Raw genomic sequence first — 18,390 nt, forward strand, 5'->3', positions numbered from 1 at the left:
TTTAGTCTGACTGAAGTCTATAGTTGATATTTAGAGTGTCTTTTAGTCTGACTGAAGTCTGTAGTTGTTATTTAGAGTGTCTTTTAGTCTGACTGAAGTCTGTAGTTGTTATTTAGAGTGTCTTTTAGTCTGACTGAAGTCTGTTGTTGTTATTTAGAGTATCTTTTAGTCTGACTGAAGTCTATTGTTGTTATTTAGAGTGTATTTTAGTCTGACTGAAGTCTATTGTTGTTATTTAGAGTGTATTTTAGTCTGACTGAAGTCTATAGTTGTTATTTAGAGTGTATTTTAGTCTGACTGAAGTCTGTTGTTGTTATTTAGAGTGTATTTTAGTCTGACTGAAGTCTATTGTTGATATTTAGAGTGTATTTTAGTCTGACTGAAGTCTGTTGTTATTTAGAGTGTATTTTAGTCTGACTGAAGTCTATTGTTGATATTTAGAGTGTATTTTAGTCTGACTGAAGTCTATTGTTGTTATTTAGAGTGTCTTTTAGTCTGACTGAAGTCTATTGTTGTTATTTATATTTTTCTCCTTATTTCCCCAGACTGTGAGGATTGCCGGTCTTTCTTCTTTGGTAAATGTGAGGTGCATGGCCCCCCCACGTTCATCCCCGACACCCCCGTGCCCATAGGGGTCACAGAAAGAGCCAGACGCACCCTTCCCTCAGGACTAGAGGTCAGGAGGTCAAGCATCCCAAACGCAGAGCAGGGCGTGTTTAACCAGGGTGACACTATACCCAGAGGGACACACTTTGGCCCATATGAAGACCAGATGTCTGACAGAGAAGACACCAAGGACAGTGGATACTCCTGGGTGGTGAGTGAACCTATTAATTAATGATATAAGAAGGTTTTCAGTTGGCATTTACTGGGGCTCTGTGCAGTGAAGCCAAATTCCTATTTCATTGCATTTACCGATGTTCTGTGTCATGAGCCGCTGGTAGGAGCTTCAACAAATTATTTTACACTCATTTCAATTCAGAGAGCCTCACGCTCTATCAGACCTCTGACATAAACCTGGAATTGGTCATAAAATGTGCAGTGAAAGACTGTATACATAACAAATCAACATTTATGAAGGAAAAACCTGTTTTCCTTAGCTCTTCAAACGTCAGCAGTGTGAAGATCGTGTTGATGTGAAGAGAGAGAATTTTTCCAACTGGATGAGGTGAGATACTGAGCACAGAGATCACTCCTGTTCCTTATTTTTCACATATTTATGTTAAATGTACAGACGGTGTACATTCATACGCTTGGTGGTAAAACTTAACTGTGTTTTGTATCAGAGGTAACTATATCTCTGAGGAAACCTTGCTGTCCAGTATTTTGGTGTTCAGACATTCTCAGGAATCAAACTTACAACCTTCCAGATACTGGTCTGTTTTCTCTTTACCGCTCACTGAGTGACACCCCCTCACATTCACTGTTCTCACAGACCAGATGAGACCAGAATTTATACAAACACCAATCAGCATGGAGATCCTCTGATCACATGGGTTTTCATATTTGATGCATGTATTTTAGGAGCAGGCTGTGCACCCCTACATGAATCTCTACTTCTTTTCTTTTCAATGAGGTTTCATATAACAAAACACACGCACAGATACACACACACGCTCATACAGTGTTTTGTAGATTTTTTTTCTTCAAGTTGTCCAAAAAGATTAGTAAAACTCAGTGTCTAAGAACTAACAGCTTTGGGATTCAAATATATAGCATCAAATGAGATGACATACATAAAACAGTTCTTGTTATTTCCTCATGCATGAAACTGGGTGCACTAATGAATGAAAAAGTGATATTTAATACATTAAATGTGAACATAAATAAATGCATCTACAACTGAAAGACAAAAATAGTCAGGCGTAATGTTTAGTTAATTATTGTTCCATTTTATGTGGTTTATTTTGAGTTCATTCAGTAACATACTCAGTCATTGATTAATTTCCCAATTATTTGTCCCAGTCCCAAAGTTTCTCATATCATCAGTGTGTCAGTGAAAAGTGAATTATCCTGAGTAAGGCTGAGTCAGACCCTCAGACCTCAGGATTGGAGCTTTCACATTCTCTGTATAACACATTAATCAGCTCTTAGTACAGGGGGTGTGAAACCTCTTCATTAAATCCACACACAGTGTAAAACAAAAATAAGATGTCTAAAAGAGAAAGAAAAATAGTAGAATGGCGAAGATCTCCATACCCCTAAATGGCATGTCCCACCCAATGACATTCTGACCAGTCCACATATCTGCTAAGCTTTACACAGCTTCACATGGTGCTTTTGAGTATGCTGTGTGTTACTGCCCAAACTGTAAGACTTTTCTGTTTGTCCTGTACAGTAATCGCTGTAACTAAATACATTCATGGATTTTATTTGCAGACTAACAGTAAAACATGTCTAATGTTACGGGTGGTAACAGGTGCTAATAGGTCTACAGCACAAATGAGTAACTATATATCCATGACTGAAGGGAGGGCAGATCTTAACAAACTGTGCGAATGACTAATAAATAATAGTGAGTAATAATAAAGGGATGAGACACATTGAGATCATCTCATTAAATCGGTCTCCATTTCGCTGAAATGTTGCATAATCTCACATGTTTCCTTGCACACTGATGCACCTGGTGCATCTTATGTGCCATGATCAGCATGGCACTGAAGGATCCTGAACCATGTCCTCCATTAAGCAGGCTGCATAACCAAACCTTCATCACAAAATGAAATGTTTCAGCTGTCCACAATTCTTCAGTGTTGCTAATGAGGATACTAATTCAGTTCAGAAAAGCTGGGAGTAAGGACAACATATGGACGTGGGCATTTTGGGCATAAACACCAAGCTCTGATTGGTCCAAGGAGGACAGTTTATCCTTTGGTGCCAGAGGCACTGGGCATTTTTGCCAGTGATGAGGAATGTTTGGTGTGAAGAGCGCGCTCTTGTCTCTTTCTCGGCCTGTAAACTTAGTCACTCGAAACTCATATTTCAGGAAACGATCAGAGGACGAGAATGTTGGTGTTACGTGGAATGTGACGTTTTAAAATACAAAACCAGGGCCTTCATATGTGGGCGTGGTCACTTTAGCATTTTTCCCTTTTCCCTTTTTGCCCCATTTTCTGGGAGAAATCCGGTTCCCGTACTCCTGTATTTCCCTTCCGGTGCCGCAGGGTGAGGAATACTGCCTGTATCCTCAGATACATGTCACATCCACTACCACTTTACGGCACCTGCCAGCTCACAGGCGTCTCCATGGGAACGTAACAGGGGTGGAGACCTGTGCTGTTTCCTGGATTCACTCATCACTGTGTAGGTGCCTCATCAATGCTGAACAGAGCGCTGAGTGAGATGGTGGGGAGTGCACACTCGTCTGTTTGACCCTCACAGGACACAAACCCACCCGATCTCGTGACAACACCCCAACCAGCTAGTGTTACTGCTGGGATTCCTCCTCTATTAGAGCATTCCAATTGTGTTAGTCTGTTCCAATTCTGTTCATCTTTCCTGGCACCTGTTCATTGTAAAATTTGGTTCATTTGTTATTTACATATGTGTCTAATGAGTGTTAAAAGAGTTTTGTTTACTCTGGAGTCAAAACTCCATTTAGAGACGTGACTTTAAATTGATCCTTAACTTATCCATGACTTCACGTATCCATACATTCTTCTTCTCATTTTCTGCCTTAACTTGGTTTTCTCTTGTGCAATGTAAACCTCTTTATCTGCCTCATGTCTCACTCTTGACCTTTTCCCTCATCACACTCTCTCTCTTTCTCTCTAAGGTATGTGAACTGTGCCCGTAATGATGAAGAGCAGAATCTGGTGGCTCTTCAGTACAAAGGGGGGGTTCTGTTCCGCAGCTGTAGACCCATCGCTGCTGGAGAGGAGCTGCTGGTCTGGTGTGGAGAAGAATATACCAAGGACCAGGACAACCCAGCGGACTGCCACTGGGACAAGACATTTTCCCCTGAGAAAGGTAACAGATGATTTTTTTTCCCTGTTTTCCCATTCAGTTCCCTGCATTTGTTTTTGTTTTTTTAAGAGAATGGTTTAGTTGTGCTTTAAATTGATGCTGAGGTTAATGTCAGTTTGGTCTTTTAATGTTGTTTATAGATTTTTGTCCACGTTGTGATGTGGTTTTCTGGTCCTGTTGTGGACATGTCCCTCTCTTTGTTTAGGCCACATTTCCTCACAAAACCTCATTAAGACATGGCATCCTGAAGAGTCCCTGAGTTTACTAAAGACCAGAGAGATTAAATCAGAAGACGTGCCACTGAGCCCTGATATTACATTCATTTCAGCACAATCCGCTGTCAACACGAAAAGAAGGCGCTCTTCGTTTGGGAAGAGCTCCCCTGTCAGAAGAGCCCTAACACCTAAACAGAGAGTGACAGGGAAGAACACAACACACTCTTCACGCAGGAAGAGCCTCAGAAGCCAGCTGTGTATCAGAAGACACCAGTCCATTCACACGGGGGAAAAGCCATACCACTGCTCCCAGTGTGGGAAGAGCTTCAGTAATTCATCAGGTCTTAGAACACACCAGCGCATTCACACAGAGGAAAAGCCATACCACTGCTCCCAGTGTGGGAAGAGCTTCAGTCAGTCATCAAATCTTCAATCACACCAGCGCATTCACACAGGGGAGAGGCCGTACCACTGCTCCCAGTGTGGGAAGAGCTTCAACCAGTTATCACATCTTCAATCCCACCAGCGCATTCACACAGGGGAAAAGCCATACCACTGTTCCCAGTGTGGGAAGAGCTTCAGTAATTCATCAGGTCTTAGAACACACCAGCGCAGTCACACGGGGGAGAGGCCGTACCACTGCTCCCAGTGTGGGAAGAGCTTCAGTCGGTCATCAAGTCTTAGAACACACCAGCGCAGTCACACGGGGGAAAAGCCATACCACTGCTCCCATTGTGGGAAGAGCTTCAAACAGTTATCAGTTTTTCAATCACACCAGCGCATTCACTCAGGGGAGAGGCCGTACCACTGCTCCCAGTGTGGGAAGAGCTTCAGTCGGTCATCAAGTCTTAGAACACACCAGCGCATTCACACAGGGGAGAGGCCATACCACTGCTCCCAGTGTGGGAAGAGCTTCAGTAATTTATCAAGTCTTGTAAGACACCAGCGCATTCACACAGGGGAGAGGCCATACTACTGCTCCCAGTGTGGGAAGAGCTTCAGTAATTTATCAAGTCTTGTAAGACACCAGCGCATTCACACAGGGGAGAGGCCATACCACTGCTCCCAGTGTGGGAAGAGCTTCAGTAATTCATCAGGTCTTAGAACACACCAGCGCATTCACACGGGGGAAAAGTCATACCACTGCTCCCAGTGTGGGAAGAGCTTCAGTAATTCATCAGGTCTTGTAAGACACCAGCGCATTCACACTGGAGAGAGGCCATACCACTGCTCCCAGTGTGGGAAGAGCTTCAGCCAATCAGCTGACCTGAACAGGCACAGGTGTACACTGAGGACCGTTTGAGGTGTGTTGTGATTTTGGACCAGTGTGTTACCTGTTCAGTGGGATTTTGGACCAGTGTGTTACATGTTCAGTGGGATTTTGGACCAGTGTGTTACCTGTTCAGTGTTAAGAGATACGTACACATGTCATGTCATTGTTCCTCAGGTTACATTAGAATGACAGAGGATTCATTTTGTCACTGTTACTACTAAATAATAAGTTTATTGTTCATGAGTTAATAATAGGGCTTTGATTAAACAGTTAGTGATAGACTTAGGTCAGTTAAAAAAAATAGTACCTAGAAATCAGTTGAGCACAAAAGCAAAAAGTAGAACTATTTTCCATGATGCATTTATGTCTGCTGATAATAAATGTAGATTTGAAGCAAGTGACTGAATGTGAATAACTGTCAGCTCTTGTTTTTATGACCAAACTTCAATATTAAATCTTAGGTTCTGACCACTGTTCATTCTGCTCATCTGGGATTGGGATTCCATTCTTGGTTTCTCTCTCTCTCTCTCTCTCTCTCTCTCTCTCTCTCTCTTTTTCTCTCTCCCTCTCTCTGCGTAGCATTTCCCAAGGTTGATGTATCCGTAAACCTTAGAACTAGCCGAGTGTTTTTAATCTCTCTTGGGTACGGCCCTTGGGTTTGTGTCGTTTTAAGCTTGAGTGTGTTTTGGGGTTTTGATTAGGGCTTCATTAAGTGCTTCCTCTTGTACCGTTTGAGTGAACAGTTCACGGCCCTCTTCTGTTCACCCTCCTCTGGCCATGGACTAAGCTCTCTGGCCCTGTGTGTCTGTCCGTTTACCAGCCCAATCCCCTCTTTGTCCCTCCTCTCCCAACAGTAACTTAACAGGACCCCTGTTGATATCCACCTAATAAACACAAACCTCTACCAACTCCACAGAGGGTGAAGATTTCTCTCATTCTTCACAGACTTCATTTACATTTCTTCTAGGTTTGTCTGCATCCTCACTTTGTGTAATCGCTAACCCACACAGACTCTGCAGTGACTGTGCATCATATATGTATGTACATACACACACATGCATATACACAGACATGTGAACGCACATATATGAACTAATGAGCAAAAAAACAAGTCCATGAGACAAAAGTATCTGTCATAAACTGTCGCAGTGCCTAAACTAATGATCCAGCTCAGAACAGCCGCAACAGAAATGCAAAGCTGAAAGGAGAACAGGACGGCTACTGTGTTTCAAAAACTAACAGGGTTTAATAGAGAGTCAGCTCGGGAAAAGCCAGTATCGCACGTATTAATTTTTTTCCATTTTCCACACAAAATAAAAAACATGAGCGGTTCAGTTTTCATCCACAGAGCCATTTCCAGCCTCCTAGAGACTGTACCAAGCTCTGGAGAGCAACAGTGTAAGGTGGTTGAATGGCAGGTTTGGGCGGACTTGCAGTGTGATGTGGTTGAATGGCAGGTTTGTGAGGACTTACAGTGTGAGGTGGTTGAATGGCAGGTTTGGGAGGACTTACAGTGTGATGTTGTTGAATGGAAGGTTTGGGAGGACTTGCAGTGTGATGTGGTTGAATGGCAGGTTTGGGAGGACTTACAGTGTGAGGTGGTTGAATGGCAGGTTTGGGAGGACTTACAGTGTGAGGTGGTTGAATGGCAGGTTTTTGAGGCCTGACAGTCTGAGGTGGTTGAATGGCAGGTTTGTGAGGACTTGCAGTGTGATGTGGTTGAATGGCAGGTTTGTGAGGACTTACAGTGTAAGGTGTGTCGGGCAGACACTGCGCAGCTTTCAGAAAGAAAAGGACATTTGTTAACCTCAAGTGTTCCTTAGTAATTAAAGTTGCAGTTGTGTAAACTCTCTCCCTCTTTTTCACCCTTCTTTATCTATTTCTATCACTCTCACTCTGCCTCTCTATCCCTATCCCCTTTGATCCCAGTTCTCTCTTTATGGCCCAGGCCTTCCTGCGTGCAGGACCTATGCATACCAAAGCAGAAACCACTCGCTGTAACACCTAACAGACGCCAGGCTCGATGTTTTAGTGCAGCAACCCCCAGACCATTTGGTCAAATGCTGATAAGGTTTAATTGCGAGGGAGACTAGATCACCTCGGGAGATTAGTTTCCCTGTGAGAATGGAATTCAGACCATGTCACAGGCCCCATCTGCATTGCTCCACTCGGGAACAAACTATGTAGAACAAAAGAATAATGAAACTAACCATACGATATTATCAGTTAAACACGCATATCGAATCATAACTGTTCGTATAGTCATAAATGCACGTTAAAACTTAAAAGTAGCCAGGAGCCAAGTCATGAGCAGCTAATTGTATGACCATCGGTGTAACTGTGTTGTTTTTAATGGTGAAGAAACCATATTTGGTCTTGTTTGGGAGCATAAAATGCCATAGATTCGAGTATGCGGACGTAATTTTACTATTCTTTAATGGGAAGTTATGTAAAATTATTTCAACCGAGCTCAAATTAATACTTCCCAAATTCCAAGGAGAGTCTCCTCCTTTCAGGCAGAGACACCCCCAAAAGGATAGCAGCACCCCGCATCTGCAAATCAGATAAAATACCAGACTCTCTGCTATCCTACAGTTCAGTTCAGCTGCGCTAAGGTTCAGCTCCAGTTGAGCTCCGGTTGTATCAGCCGTAATGTAAGTCCGTCCGTTCTGTTCTGCTCGTCTCCACGAAGAATCGGCCCAGGCTCACCGCTACGGAAGATCCGCGATGCTAAAAGACTTTCCTGGCACCGACACAAAGCCTCGCTCACGGTCTCCTTCTGCCAACTTCGGTAACTCCGGTCTCTCATACCTGAACGTGGCTGGGCCTGCTCTTCTTCTTTGAGTACGTGATAAATTATTTCCTAGTTACTGAATGTGGTGATCCAGGAACTTAGCTAGAAGTAGTGAATTTGAAGAGTATTATTGTACTTGCTGCTTTAATACTGTTATTTATTATATGTACGGCTAATGAAGAGTTATTCAGAATAATTTCTAGGTTCAGTGTTCAGAGCGCTGAGCTATAAATAGTTTTTCAGAATATCTGTAATTTCACTGGGTTCAGGTTCCAAAATAAGGTTATGGTTACAGCAAAGTGATATTGGTATTAAGTCTAATATTCACAGTGAACCATTAACCAGATTTTCCTCATACCATTGGCACGATACCTTTTGTAACAAGGAGAAATCCAGCTGAAGAAATAACCTCTTTGTTGAGTTCTTTATACCTAGATGACAATGATAATGTTGATGACGAAAATAATGATAATGCTGATGGTGAAAATAATGATGATGGTGGCCGTGTTAATGTACATAATGAACATGATGATGATGGTGGTGATAAGGATGTGGGTGGTCAGCCAATTCCTGACATTAACAGAGGAGAAGGGGAGAATGGTGCACAAGCTGAGTATGAAGAGTTAAAAAACAATGTAATTTCTCTAAAAGAACAGGTAAGCAAACTTGAAACTGATTTTAGAGATTCTGTTTCCAGTGCTTTTAATAGAGAGACAAATTTAAGGGATTATGTCAATGCTAGCTTAGCCAAACTAGAAGATTTTCTAATGGCCAACATAGGAAAGCTGGAGAGGGGCATAGTTAACTGTCTCCTATGCAGAGAGGAGCAATGGAAGAAACAGCTTAACAGACTAAGACCAACAAGCACTCCCATACCACAGCGAACCATAGCAGTCTCCACTGATGTCAGTCCCATAGCACCCATAGCTCCCACAACACCATTTAGTCTGCCTGGTGCTTCTCCATACTACTCCAAGCCTCCTGTCCGTCTGGAATTTCCAACATTTGGCTCCACTAGTGAAACTTCTGATGTCCTTAACTTTATAGAGCAGTGTGATAACTTCCTCGATCTAAGACCACTTTCCAACCATGAGCTTTTAGGTGCACTGTCCACAGTTTTAAAGGGGCCAGCACTCAGTTGGTGGAAGGCTGAAAAAGGCCATGTTCATGATTAGGTCTCATTCAAAAATGCTTTTATGTCTGCTTTCCTCCCCACTCACTATATGAGCGAAGTGGAGGAGAAACTGAGGGCCATGGTGCAGAAACCTGAGCAGAGTCTTAGAGACTTTGCTTATGATTATTGGGCACTGTGTCTCAAATGGAAGCGAGACATCCCAGACGAGGAGATCAACATCAACCCAAAGGTAGCTGGATGCCTGCGTGGAATGGTGACAACAGTGACACAGCTGGTAAAGGTGGGTTCCATGGTCGAGAGGGACTGCTCTGGAGCTAAGGAGTACTGGCAGAAGGTACAGGCAAGTACAGGTAAACCAGGCAAGAAACCATCTCAGAGGGTAACAGCAGAGGTCACTGCAGTGCAACACCAGGGCTACAGAAATAAAGAACCTAATCTCCTACTAGTTCCCATTACCATCAGAGGAATCCAAGGAGAAGCGGTGGTAGACACAGGAAGTACGTTCACCCTGATGAAGGAGAGCTTGTGGAAGCAGATGGCACTGGCAGAGGAAGCCTTCCTACCCGCGGAGAGACAGAGGTTTGTCGTTGCGGATGGTACAGTTCACCCAGCTCTGGGTAAGAAAAGTCACTGTTTTGACTGGCATGGCATACCACGTGCAATTGAAACCTATGTACTGGAGGACCGCCATCTTGCTTTTCCATTGATCCTCGGACTGGACTTCCTCTCCAAGACCGGCGTCATCCTCAATCTGGCCAAGAACAGCTATGGGTTGAAAACTGATAAAGGATACACCTATTATTCATTTTTGCAACAAACTGTCAATACCAACTTGTGGAACAAAACTCCCAACCTCACCTCTCAGAAAGGCGTTCACCTCTACTATGCCCTACCTCCAGGGAAACCTCTACCTTGCTGGGTCTCAACCACAAACACCGAGTCCTTGCCATCCTATGATACGGACTGTCCTGAGGAGCTCCGACAGCTCATGAGAGATTGGTCCTCCGTCACCTCCAATATACTGGGGAAGACAGCTGTGGAAAAGCACACCATCTTCTTACAGGATGAAATGCCTGTAAGATCCAAGGCATATCGTGTGTCCCCTCTGAAGAAGAGAGTCATAGAAGAGCATGTTGAGAAAATGCTTCAAGATAACATCATTGAACCTTCTCAGTCAGCCTGGTCCTCTCCTGTGGTCCTTGTTAACAAACCCGATGGATCCTACAGATTCTGTGTCGACTACAGGCGAGTAAATGCGAAGACCTTACCTGACGCTTATCCAATGCCAATTATCCATGACATCCTTGAATCACTGGAAGGCGCTTCCTGGTTCAGTTCATTGGATTTGCAGTCTGGCTACTGGCAGGTGGCTATGGCAGAAGAGAGCAAGCCAAAAACAGCCTTTATAACATCTCTTGGCCTCTTCCGGTTTAAATGCATGCCATTCGGACTACGGAATGCAGCTGCAACGTTCCAACGGTTAATGGAGAAGGTCTTGGGAGAGTCAAGGGGAAAAACATGTTTTGTCTACATCGACGACATTATTGTGTATTCTCGCTCCCAAGAACAGCATCTTCGTGACCTGGCATCTGTCTTTCAGAGGCTACAGGCAGCCAACCTCAGCCTCAGCATGAAAAAATGCCACTTTTTTAAGAGGGAGTTGAAATTTCTGGGCCACATTGTCTCCAACAGAGGCGTGGAGGTTGATCCATCCAAGACACAGGCTGTGTTGGACTTCCCTGTACCTCAGGATGTGAAGGCCTTACAGCGTTTCCTGGGATTCGCGGGCTGGTACCACAAATTCATCCCTCACTTTGCTGATCTTGCGGCCCCTCTAAACCATCTCAAGAGGAAGGGAGTGGAGTGGAACTGGACCAGTGAGTGTCAAGCCAGCATGGACTCCTTGAAGCAGGCTTTGATGAACCCTCCAGTGCTTGCACAGCCCAATCCATCCCTGCCCTTCCAGGTACTCACTGATGCCAGTGAAGTGGGTCTTGGAGCAATCCTCTCCCAAAACACACCAGAGGGTGAGCGGGTGATAGCTTACGCCTCCGAGGCCCAGAGCGGAATTATTCCACCTCTGAAAAAGAGTGCCTGGCAGTGGTCTGGGATGTGGAGAAGTGGAGACACTATCTGGAGGGAGTGGAGTTCATTGTCTTCACTGACCACGCTGCACTGTCCTTAGCTTTCAACTGCCCAAAGACCACCTCTTGTCTAACGAGGTGGACACTTCGACTGCAGCAATTCAATTTCAAAGTCCACTACCGGAAAGGATGCCTCAACTCTGCTCCTGACGCACTGTCCAGAGCCTTTGAACCTCTCTCCATTCATCCATCACCATGTCTGGCCATCTCCACTAAAGTCCACTCCGAACTTCCTACCACCTTAGCAGAAATTGCCCAGGAACAGGATAAGGACCACCATTGGTTGCTACCTAAGAAAGAACAGTTTGCAGTCATCAGCTCCTCCCAACCGCATTGGCTTCGTCATCCACCAGGGGGTGCTGTACCAAAGAATCCCATTACGAGACCAAGGAGAAAAATGCCAGTTGGTTGTTCCCCAGTCTCTGGTCCCTGAGTTCCTTCGATACCTTCATGACAATCCCTTGGGCAGTCATTTTGGACAGCTGAAGACTTTGTTGCGGGTCCTGGGGGTTGCCTGGTGGCCAAGTATCCATAAAGATGTGTGGGAACACACCAAGGCCTGCCTAACCTGTCAGCAGTACAAGGCAGATAACACCAAGCCATCAGGTCTGCTGCAAAGCACCATAGTCACAGCACCAGGGGAGATGCTGGGAATTGACCTTATGGGTCCATTCCCAAGGAGCAAAAAGGCCAACTCTTACCTCCTTGTGGCGGTCGACTATTTCTCCAAGTGGGTGGAAATGTTCCCTTTGAGAGATAGCAAAACACCTCGTCTCATCAAGATCTTCACCCACTGGGGGGTGCCACAGTACCTGGTGTCGGACAGAGGTCCGCAGTTTACTGCCACCCTCTTAACTGATCTCTGCAAGACATGGAGGGTAGTTCAGAAGCTTACCACCAGTTACCACCCTCAAACAAACCTGACCGAACGCATCAACCGGACATTAAAAGCCATGACTGCATCATTTGTCGGCAAGTACCACAACACCTGGGACCAGTGGATACCGGAGTTCTGCTTTGCCCTCAATACAGCCCAACAGGAGACTACTGGCAGGGCTCCTGCTGAGCTTGCCCTGGGCAGGAAACTTCAAGGTGCACTGGAGAGACTGATACACAAACCACCGTCTCCTGATCAGTACGCTGCGTATCACCTGGTGGAAAGACAGCAGAAGATGGCGGAGGAGGTTCAAAGGAGAGTGGGGGTACACCAGGCTCGACAAGCTAGGTATTATAATTCCCGCAGGAAAGATGCGCACTTTCAGCAGGGTGACTTAGTCTGGGTCAGGTCTCACTCTTTCTCCAAGGCCAATGAAAAATTCTCCGCCAAGCTAGCGCCTAGGTGGGAAGGGCCAGCTACTATTGTTGAAAAATTAGGAACATTAAATTACAGGGTAGGATGGAGTAACCCACCTAATAAATAAGACAGCGTAAATGTGGTTAATCTTAAAAGATTTTATGGGGTCTGACCTTAGAAGCCTCCGGCTGGAGGGGGGGTCTATGTAGCACCGCCACATATGGGTTTTAGGATTCCTTTTTTAAATTCAAGGTTAACAGGATAAGGGTTGACCACCAGTAAAGGGAATCCCTGTAATGTAACATTCCATCCTCAAAATGTATTATGGTTGTTTTAATTTATACCAGTCTGTCGTTATGTTTTCGTTTGCTGTGTTTGGGGAAATCAGCTGGCTGTCAAACCGGTCAGCTGACCCACCTGTCAGCTGACGCGCCAACCCGGGAACTTTTAAAAGGAGACACGGGTGTGGCAGAGGGAGGAGGCAAAAGAAAGTCAGGGAGTCTGTGGGGGACCTGAACATTTAAAGTGCACTTAAAATAAATGAAACTGAAAAAGGAATTGCGTGGAAGTTTCCTTAAAAACTTACAATCACCGCAGTTCAGGGCTGAGCGCGGGTAATGTCTGCAGATCCCTATCCGGCCGGAGCGGTGAAATTGTTCTTTTTTTCTTTTCCTTTTTTGCTGGTTACACGGTGGATTATCTTTTTTTGCTGTTCGTTGATTTTTTGGGGGGGACTCTTTTTTTCGTATTGCGTTGGATTAGGTTTCTTTTTTTGAACGACTTTCTACATTGATCCTCTGTCAGTGATGTATCTCTAATGAAGATAAACTAACTGATGCTCTGTCAGTGATGTGTCTCTAATAAAGATAAACTAACTGATCCTCTGTCAGTGGTGTGTCTCTAATGAAGATAAACTAACTGATCCTGTGTCAGTGGTGTGTCTCTAATGAAGATAAACTAACTGATCCTCTGTCAGTGATGTGTCTCTAATGAAGATAAACTAACTGATCCTCTGTCAGTGGTGTGTCTCTAATGAAGATAAACTAACTGATGCTTTGTCAGTGGTGTGTCTCTAATAAAGATAAACTAACTGATCCTCTGTCAGTGGTGTGTCTCTAATGAAGATAAACTAACTGATGCTCTGTCAGTGGTGTGTCTCTAATGAAGATAAACTAACTGATCCTCTGTCAGTGATGTGTCTCTAGTAAGGATAAACTAACTGATCCTCTGTCAGTGGTGTGTCTCTAATGAAGATAAACTAACTGATGCTTTGTCAGTGGTGTGTCTCTAATGAAGATAAACTAACTGATCCTCTGTCAGTGGTGCGTCTCTACTGACACAGTCATGTCACTCCTTACACTCCCTCGCTCCCTTAAAGGTCACATGGAGTCTGAGCTTATGTTCCAGGACCCTGTCATACACACAGCCTGCTACTGGCTCCTGAATTTTTTGTCAATTTATTGTTAATACTTTTTTGGATTATGCCAGTGGGCAGCACGGTGGCGTATTGGGTAGCGCTGTCGCCTCACAGCAAGAAGGTCTCCGGTTTGATTCCCGGCTGGGCGGCCAGGGTCCTTTCTGTGTGGAGTTTGCATGTTCTCCCTGTGTCTTCTTGGGTTTCCTCCAGGAGCTCTGGTTTCTCTCACAGTCCAAAGACATGCAGGTTAGGTGAACTGGAGACACTAAATTGCCCCTAGGTATGAATGTGAGTGTGTTTATCTGTGTGTCTGCCCTGCAATGGACTCGTGACCTGTCCAGGGTCTGCCTTTCACCCTATGAGCGCTGGGATAGGCTCCAGCACCCTCCAGCTTAGATAATGAGTGAGTGATTATGCCAGTCTAAAGTGTAAACTCTGTGAGGCAGTTTGTGTATAAGTATGTTGGAATTGTATGGAAGTCACTGTTCACTAATTAATTACATTACTGTCATCCTCTTCAGCTGTCTGCTTCACTAATTTAAGAGGATTAGTAGAGTCATGGAACTACGTCAGTGTCACACGCTGGTCCTCTCTTTACCCCTCTAGTGAGTTGTTTGCTTAACATCTGTTACTTCTCTCAGCACCTTCAACCTTCACCTCTATCTAATGCCCCTTTGGACTATTGCTGGGTCATTAATTAACTCCACCCCCAAACTTCAGCACCTTCAGCTTTCAGGTCAGTAATTTGATCCGTGATCAAAATGTCCTCCCCAATCCAAAGGCTTAGTATTTATGATTTACTTTGGGCTTTGTGCTTTGTGCTTGTCATCAGTCAGTATAAACTGTACTGGTAGTAAAATTCTGTCAAAAAATTATCATTAAGAATCATGATGAAGAACAGCCGGTGACTACTCACCTGCTGACCTCCCACCACACACACACACACACACATACACACAAAGACTCAATAATAATCACACACAATCACATTCAGTCATATACAGGAGAGTGTATAGAGATCCAGGTAAAGTAAGACATGTCCGTCACCCCATGGGTGACGGATCAACTTTCCGTCACGTATGGACTGTTTGCAGGCACGAACTGTTCATATACATTCGCCGCACAAACATACACATTCACCACATAACACGGACTTCAAGTTAAACATTTATTGATTGTTGTTATCGTGATTTTGTTGTTGTGTGTGTGATGTCCAATGTCTTCATTTACTGATCCGTAAATAATGGAGTAAGAGACTAACGTTAGCATTCTATAGCATTCCATAACATTTCCGACAAAGTTGGCCAACGAATCCATTTACATATTCCATTATCCTAAGATTACCGTTAAAAATGTTATGTTAGGTTATGCTGTCTATGTATAAATGTTTATTGATTGTTAATTGTAAGAGCTTCGCTTACCTGCGTGATGCTTCCCGGAGGTGAGGTTGCGGCAGTGACGTCAAAGGAACCGGCACGTCACAGCCTCAGATATTTTTAAAACAAAAGTCCCGCGAACTCCGCAGGAGGTCCGCGTGCGTCACATCCTGTTTCGAACTATAAAAGCCCTCCATTTTGTTTTAGACGGGGTGGGATGTTGTTGGTTGGTTGTTGTAGAAGTTTGTAAGAGCGTGTTTAGTGAGAGAAAGAATTATTGAAAAGTCTGGCAGAATTGATGTCTTGTTTGTTTTCCGGCAAGAACGGTGTAAATGGTGTAAAATATGTTCTTGTTTTGGTTCGTTTGTTTTTTTTCTTTCATTTTCTTCTTGTTTATTATTGGCACAAAAATAAATTCACCGGGTGTTTGCCACAATCACAATCTTGACTCCTGCTGCCTCCTTGCCTAAGACGGCTCCATCACACCATGTTAAAAATCCTGATCCATATGGGCTCACCTGACAAAGTTTCACCCTGTATCTAATGTCAGTCAGTCCCTGGTCATCCTGTATCTAATGTCAGTCAGTCCCTGGTGTCACAACCTGCACCGCCATTTTGGACTTTTGTTTGACATGTCTTTGTGCTCCTGTTCTCTGTCTGTCTCCGCCCCTCACCTGTTCCCGTTTGTCTCATTATTACCTTGTTAATTTCACCCAATCCTGTTTTGCCCTGTTCAGTTCTCCTTCTATTTAAGTCCTAGTGTTTGCCTTGTACTTTGTCTATCGTTGTTTGTGTTTTGTGCACACTGTCATGCTGCACCTTTTTGTTATTGGGTTTTTTGTTCCTTTTCTACACCTGTACTTTGGTCTTCGTTTTAAGTAAAGTCTTCCGTTTGTCACCGTCAACCATCGTGTCTTGCACTTGGGTCCTGCACCACACCACCAGCGTGACACCTGGTCACCCTGTATCTAATGTCAGTCAGTCCCTGATCACCCTGTATCTAATGTCAGTCAATCCCTGATCATTCTGTATCTAATTTCAGTCAGTCCCTGGTCATCCTCACTAACTGGGTCACTAAAAGTCTCTGCACATCCTCTATCACATCACCAGGAGGATCCAGCACTGGAAACCTGTGTCACAAAGTGGATGAAACTAAGTGGTTAATAATAAGGGTTTGTAAGTGGTTAATAATAAGGGTTTGTATGTGGTTAATAATAAGGGTTTGTAAGTGGTTAATAATAAGGGTTTGTATGTGGTTAATAATAAGGGTTTGTGAGTGGTTAATGATAAGGGTTTGTAAGTGGTTAATAATAAGGATTTGTAAGTGGTTAATAATAAGGGTTTGTAAGTGGTTAATAATAAGGGTTTGTAAGTGGTTAATGATAAGGGTTTGTAAGTGGTTAATGATAAGGGTTTGTAAGTGGTTAATAATAAGGGTTTATAAGTGGTTAATGATAAGGGTTTGTATGTGGTTAATAATAAGGGTTTGTAAGTGGTTAATAATAAGGATTTGTATGTGGTTAATGTTAAGGGTTTGTTTCCTATAGGACAGCTGGGGGAAATGACTATTTCCAGACGCACACTGGTTCCACTATATTCTCCAAGTTTCTGTACTAAAATCTCTTGTGTCCAAATAGACCCCAAAGCATCTAAGACCCAAACTTCTCCACTGCACATTGTCAGGAATGATAGACAAAGTGACAGTGTTACTCCCCCTGTCACATGACCCAGACCCACAGACTCAGTCTCACTCCAGTTAAGTTCAGCAGATGAAGTCCTTTCATAGACACACAGAGCCTGTTGTAAAGTCTGTGTATCTTATTACAGTAGTGGATCAACAGTAATATCATTAACAGAGTCCCCCAGTGGTCGACCTGTTACTGTCTTACCCCTGTTAGTTCACCATTCACATGTGTTATCTTAAAAATGGTGTACTTTGGCAGCATTGTACATATTACAGTCAAGAAAGTAAAACTTGATGAACTGAAGTGAATTGAGTGAGAGTGTGAGAGAGAAAAACACACAAACACACACACACTCACACTTTGTTTTTTTCTCTCCAGCTTTTACACACACACACTTTTTCTTTACTCTCTGTGAGATTTCATTCATAGAGATAGAGTGTGTGTTTGTATGTAAGACAGAGAGAGAGCAGGAAAGAGGAAGAAAGAGAGATGCAGAGAAAGAGAGAGAGAGAGAGAGAGAGGAGAGCATTTGTGTGTGTGTGTGTGTGTGCAAGACAGAGAGAGAGTAAGAGTGTGTTTGTTTCTGTGTAAGACAGAGAGAGCGGAGGCAAGAGTGTGTTTGTTTGTGTGGGTAACACAGGCAGTCAAAAAGTGTGTATATGTATGTAAGCTGGAGAGAAAAAGACAGAGAGAGAGAGAGAAGATTGTATGTGAGACTCAGAGAGAGAGAGTGTATGACATAGACAGCGTGTATGTGTGTAAGCCAGAGAGGGCGAGAGAGTGTGCATGTCTGTGAATGTAGGGGAGAGAGAGAGACAGACAGACAGAGAGGGAAAGACAGAGTGTGTGTGTGTGTGTGTGTGTGTGTGTCTGTAAGACTCAAAAAGAAAGAGAGAGAGAGAGTAAGACAGACACACACACAGACTGGGAGAGAGAGAGAGAGAGAGAGAGAGACTGTCTGTGAGAGACAGACAGAGTATGTGTGCAAGTGAACATAAGACATAGAGAAAAAAAGAGAGTGTGTGTGTGCGTGTGTGTGTGCGTGTGTCTGTGTGTCTGTGTGTGTTCACGGATCATCGTTGACTTTAATC

At 43.9% G+C, this 18,390-nt stretch overlaps 1 protein-coding gene across 1 annotated transcript in view; it reads left to right on the plus strand.

Moving 5' to 3' along the window:
- Nucleotides 1–18,390, plus strand: part of LOC115823849 (uncharacterized) — a 664,236-nt gene that overhangs the window by 149,854 nt on the left and 495,992 nt on the right. The window contains 1 exon segment of the mRNA XM_030787872.1: nucleotides 4,428–5,462. Coding sequence (XP_030643732.1) covers nucleotides 4,428–5,462 — 1,035 coding nt within the window.

The sequence above is a fragment of the Chanos chanos genome, chromosome 11 (genome assembly GCF_902362185.1).
Source record: "Chanos chanos chromosome 11, fChaCha1.1, whole genome shotgun sequence".
Classification (NCBI taxonomy): domain Eukaryota; kingdom Metazoa; phylum Chordata; class Actinopteri; order Gonorynchiformes; family Chanidae; genus Chanos; species Chanos chanos.